This window comes from Condylura cristata, unplaced genomic scaffold (genome assembly GCF_000260355.1).
Source record: "Condylura cristata isolate star-nosed mole 26May11 unplaced genomic scaffold, ConCri1.0 scaffold00004, whole genome shotgun sequence".
NCBI classification, from domain to species: domain Eukaryota; kingdom Metazoa; phylum Chordata; class Mammalia; order Eulipotyphla; family Talpidae; genus Condylura; species Condylura cristata.
This window is the reverse complement of record NW_004567105.1, coordinates 3,591,288-3,596,772: the sequence shown is the minus strand read 5'-3', so window position 1 is coordinate 3,596,772 and position 5,485 is coordinate 3,591,288. Positions and strand designations below refer to the sequence as shown.

At 64.5% G+C, this 5,485-nt stretch overlaps 1 protein-coding gene across 1 annotated transcript in view; it reads left to right on the top strand.

The window, feature by feature from the left end:
• CACNA1I (calcium channel, voltage-dependent, T type, alpha 1I subunit) overlaps window positions 1-5,485 on the top strand; it is an 88,168-nt gene that overhangs the window by 41,521 nt on the left and 41,162 nt on the right. Inside the window, exon 6 of the mRNA XM_012735118.1 lies at window positions 4,717-4,876. Within this exon, the coding sequence (XP_012590572.1) occupies window positions 4,717-4,876 (160 nt within the window). The remainder of the gene's footprint in view (window positions 1-4,716; window positions 4,877-5,485) is intronic.

Sequence of the window (5,485 nt, the reverse complement as noted above, 5' to 3'; positions counted from 1 at the left end):
CCTCTCGGTGATGGCGATGGCGGAAGCAGGTGTCAGCAGGTGGGCTAGGCCGGGCCGAGGCCAGAGGTGGAGGCGGAAGGCCCAGCCGCTCAGGGGTGTGGAGGAGGAAGCCGGCTCTCACCTGGCCATCTTGTCGGGGGCTTCCCGGGGAGCGGGAAGGGGGGTCATTGGCCTGGGGCACAGCAGCCTGGCCCTCTGCCCCGAGCCCCACCTCGGGCAGCACAGGGGTAGCAGGAGCCTGCACAGAGTGCAGGTGGGAGCGCTCCAGGGTGTGGGCTGGCGGTAGGTCAGAATCTGCACATCCCCCTAGGGGTAGGGGGGCTGCTGGGGCTTCCGACTTCAGGGGCTCGCTCTTCTGAGGTGTCCTGGCCTCCTGGGATCCCCGAGGCTGGCTGGACGGCAACCCCGGTCTTCTGTGGATGAGGCTCCTGGCCCTTGCCAGAGAGGGCAAGTTCCGCCTTAGGGCAGCCCAGCCAGGACCAGCCTGAGTTGGCGTTCGGGGCGCTGCTGGGGGCTGCGCCGGACATCTGGGGACTTTCTGGGCGGGGGGGGCAGGGCCCCCTCCACACTCACGGGCCCCCGGAAGCCTGCCCCCCTCCAGGCCCACCTGGCCTCCCTGGGCAGCAGGGCCGGGGGAGGGTGGGCGCCAGGGAAGGCTGGAGGAGGGCCGAGCCGGCGAGCATGTGAGGAAGCGTGGCGAGGAGTCTCTCCTGCTCTTGTCCCCATCCTGGGTCCCGGTCACGGCCTCCGCTTCCCTGTGCCCCGCGTTCGGCCCGCCCCTCCGCGCCTCTCGGCCTCCGTGTTCTGTGCCCAGCGCCAGGGGAGCGGAGGGTCGCACGGAGCGCAGACTTCCTTGCCTAATTACACGGCTGTGGGCATCCAGGGAGGATTAGCTGGGGTCTCGCGGGGTCCTCCCTGACTCTCTAAGCCCGTGGCCCCTTTTCCCTGGCACGGAAGCAGTGAATCGCCCTGAGTCCCTAATTAGCTAATTATGCCTGGCGCTGTGGCCCTGGGACGCCCTGGGCCCCGGGGAGGGCCGTGAAGTGAGCTGGGCCCTGGCGGGGAGGGGGGCTGCCAGCCCTTCAGCAGAGCCAGCCGCGGGTTTTCAGGCGCCTTCCAGAATTTCAATATCCGAGAGAACTAGGGAATGTAATTAATTGAGCAACAAAGACTGGGCCCCAGGGAGCACCATGGAGCTGCACACGACAGCCAGGCGGGGAGAGCGAGCCGCCCGCAGGCCCTCGCCTGGCGTCTGCCCCTGCCCGCTTCTGCGCGCCCCCTCTGTCTCTGGCCTCCAGGGCCACCCCTTCCGTGCCAGGCCCTGAGCCCACCAGGGCTCAGCCGCCCTGACAGTCACCTGGCTCGGAGCCCCACATTCCCTTTGCAGCTCCCGCACCCCCACGCGTGGCCTCAGTACACCCCGGAACCGTCACTCCGCCTTGCTCGCCTGTGCTTCCCGCTGCCTGGCAGGCTCCTGCCACCCTGAGGGCGCAGCTTGACGTCAGCCCCTCCAGGAATGTGCCCAGAGCTGCCCCCACTCCCCAGACTCAGCCCCCGTCACCCCGCTGCTGGGCTGTCTCTGTGCTCATCTTAGGGTTCCCGTGTACCTGACACGCGACAGTAGAAGTGTTTGATGAATGAGTGAGTGAGTGGGTGAATGAGATTTGGGACGCAGGCCTGTGCTGGCTGACTTAACATTTGGATGGGTGGCGAGGTTCTCCGCCAGCTTTCTTGCTTCCTCCTCAGGCCCCTGGCTTTGCTCTAGGGGGTGGGGGGTGTGGAGCCTGCGCTCACCCTGGCCTGCCCTCAGCTGGAGGCAGCTGTCTTCAAGGGAGCCCCACTGTCCTCCCTGGAGGAGGCTGACCTAGTTTTTTGAGGAGGGAGCACGGGGGTGGGCATTAATTATTGATTGGAAATCACTCCACACAGAGCTTGTGATGCAAATCCCAAATATTATCCTCATCAGTAACCACCTCATCATTACCCCTGGAATAAATAAAAATCTGGACAGAGCCCCCATTCTCTTTGTCACCATCCGTCCCCCCCACGCCCTCATGACTGGTCACGTCACCCCTTCACAGGCAGTCATTCAACACCTGCTGGACTCTGGCAATTCTGCGGTGACTCAGATGTAGACTTTGCCCCCAGGAGCTGACAGCCCAATGGAAGAGACGGGAGGTTAATCTGACTAGATGATGCCATGAGGGGGTCGCCGAGCTGTGCAGTTTGCAGCCTGCACAACTGTCCACGGCTACCCAGGCGACGTCAGAGGAGCTGAGGTTGCCTAGAGCAGGAGACAGAGGCCTGGGATGGGGTGAGAAAGGGTGTGGGAAGTCTTCACAGAGAGAGGAGACCTCATTTGTGGTGGCTGAATAGGGCCTTGCCAGGCACGAGAGAGGTCGGTGTTCCAGAAGAGGTGTAAAAACTGCGAAGTCCCACGCTCTCTCTAGGTAATTTGGTATGATGAGGCGCAGGGGACAGGCTGTGTGAGAGGTGAAGCCGGACAGGTAGGCGGGGCGGAAGCTCACAGGGCCATGGGGCGAGGGGTGTGCCTTGCAGGGCGGTCCTCCAGCTCTTGATCTTGTTTGAGGACACAGACCACTCCACGACTTCTCCCCGGGAAAACCCGTGGGGCCCCACTGCGTATTTTTTTTTTAAAATATTTTATTTGTTTATTAATGCATATAGAACTGGGGTACAGGCCAGAGATGCGGAGGGTGAGAGGATTCACCAGAGACAGAGTGGGGAGCAGAACAGGCAGATCGACGAAGTACACTGCTGAGGGGAGCAGCAGGCGGGTCAGGAGAGGTCTGCTGTACCGTGTGGATCTCCTCCGGGGCAGGCGGGAATCGAACTCATGCGGAAGGGGCTTAAACTTCCTAGCGCTGCGCTTTAACCCGCTGCGCCACCAGGGAGGGCCCCCACTGCGTATTTTATACTAGTTCCATAAGGCCCATGTATCACCTGCACTGCGCGCAGGGTCCACCTCCCCCCACAAACCCCAGCTTTTGGGGGGTAATTGCAACCCCAGGGTTTTCCGTGCGCGGTGGTGACAGGCCCAGAGTTGTGTTCTCTTAGAGCGTGGCCAGTGCCAGCAGCCACGGACCGTGGGCAGGGGCAGGGGCTGCCCTCCGGGGTAGGATGGTCCCGCAGCTTCCGGCAAACTCCTCCCAGCTTGCAACTTCTGTAGAAAAGTAAGCACCTTGCCTGGGTTCCAGCAGAAACCTCAGGGCTGACTCTCACCGGTCCTGGCTGGGGCCATGCGCCCGGCCCGGCCCAATCCCTGGGGCTGGGGAACGGTGTGTGCCGACTGCCAGGCCCTGCCACGTGGTCTCCATGTCAGTCAGCCCTAAGCGCAGGGACTGGAGGGCGGCCGGACGGGCTTTCATCGGACTGGGGAGGGGCGCGGGCCGAAGCAGAGGCGGCCCCCCTTGTCGGGGTGCTGTGTGTGGTCTCCTACGACCAGGGCGACGCAGAGTCAGGAGGGAAGGGGGGCTCCAGACAGCTGCATGGTGGGTGACCACTCAGGTTGGGGGTGTGGGTCAGCTTCCCAGGGACTGAGCCTGCGGAGAGGGAGCGCAGACAGTAAGGAAGGGGAGACAGACGCAGGGTGGAAGAGTGTGGGGAGGGGCTGGAAGCTGCAGCCCCGCTGGGTTCTCTGGTTCTGGTGGGTGGGAGCCCCAGGATTGCTGGAGTCGGGGTGGCCCTGAGCCGCGCAGGGTGACCCCTCGCCCTAAGACCCTTTACTGAGACCCTCGGCCTCCAGGCCCTCGGGCCCCAGGTGGGGCTGTGACCCTGGTCTTTCTAGATCAGAGACTCTCTCCGGCCTGCTGGCTTTAGGCCACCAGGACCTTGTGGGGTACAACTAGCCTTTCTCCTCCCCCGCGACGCCTGCTCACCCCCACCAAGGTCACCTCGTTGCCTCCCCGGGGCCCTCATCCCCTCTGCCTGTCCTCATTTTCTCCTTTTTGCCTCTGGTGCGTGGTTCATTGCAGCTATTTCTTGGGGCGGGAGAAGGCTGCTTTCCCTGGCACCCGCCCGGTGGGAGTCCCTTGCTGGCCACGGCGCTGCTGGGGTGACCCAGCCGTGCCGGCTTCCGCCATGCAGCAGAGCGGGCGGGCAGGGCGGTGCCGGCCAGCACCAGTGTGTCCTGGCATGGCCAGGGGGCAGCGACCGCTCCGGGGGTGCAGGGCATGCGGGCACATTCACCAGGCACCTACTGTGCATCCGTGGGCACTGGGCCTCCGCCTCAGGCCTGCAGGTCCTCGGTGTCATGGAAGAGGTCTAGCCTGGTGTCAGGACGCTGGCTTGGTCCAGACCCTGCCACCCGCTGGCCGTGCGACCTTGGGCAGGGCTTCTCGCTGTGGCTTGTCCACAAAGCCTCCGAGTTGTCATGAAGACGGAAGGAGGCCATGCTTGTGCGCCTCCCAGAGGAGGGCCTGGCCTTTAAATCAAAGGCTCCATGATGCCTGCTTGTTCTCCCGCGACCCAGTGTCACGGTGTGGGGCACCGAGCCTTTCCCACAGCCTCTGGGGGGGTCGGGGGGCAGGTACCAAGGAGAAGGGCCCCCCACTGACCGCGGAGCCATCTGGGAGCCACGAGACCCTTCTCCTGCAGCCCCCCTCCGCCCACCGTCCTCCCTGGCCGCTTCTCCAGCCCTGTGCCGGCCCCCTCCCTGCCCCTCGCCTGACCGTCCTGCACCTTCTGCCTTTCCAGGTATGCGGATCCTGGTGAACCTGCTCCTGGACACGCTGCCCATGCTGGGCAATGTCCTCCTGCTCTGCTTCTTCGTCTTCTTCATCTTCGGGATCATCGGCGTGCAGCTCTGGGCCGGCCTGCTGCGTAACCGCTGCTTCCTGGACGACAACTTCACCATGTGAGTCGGCGCGTCGGCCGCGTCCCACCCCGGGCGGCAGCGGGCGGCTCCGCAGGGCCCGGGGTCTCCCGTGGGCAGCTGCTCCCAGGCCTCTGACCCCGTCGTCGCCGGGAAGCCGTGTCCAGGGAGGTTCGGGGGGCCTCTGGGGAACTGCCGGGGTGAGTGCCGAGAACCCCCGAGCTGTCCAGGTTGAGGTGACCTAACAGACATCGACAGTGACTCTGACTGCCCCTGTGGCTCGAACTCACCTGGTAACTGGGACCCCTGAAGGGGAAGCAGCCACCCAGAGGCGGAAGAAGGTGGGGCAGGCGGGGAGGCAGTTCAGACCCGGCCCTGGGAGGCGGCGCCGGTGGCTCTGTTGGTGACTCAGTCTTCAGGGGAGGCCACGTGCCCGCTGGTCTGTGAGTGGGGCTGGGGTGCAGCTGACGGGCCAAAGCTCGTTAAGCAGAAATCCAGTTGTGGTTGTGCAGGAGTGGGTCAGGGGCTGGGACCTGCAGCTCTAGAACCCCAGCGGGAGAGACAGTAGCGGGCTGGAGCCTGCTCGCTCTGGCTGCCTGAGGTGCAGAGAGCCACGGTGCAGAGGGGTGGTCAGAGGGGTGGTCAGAGGGC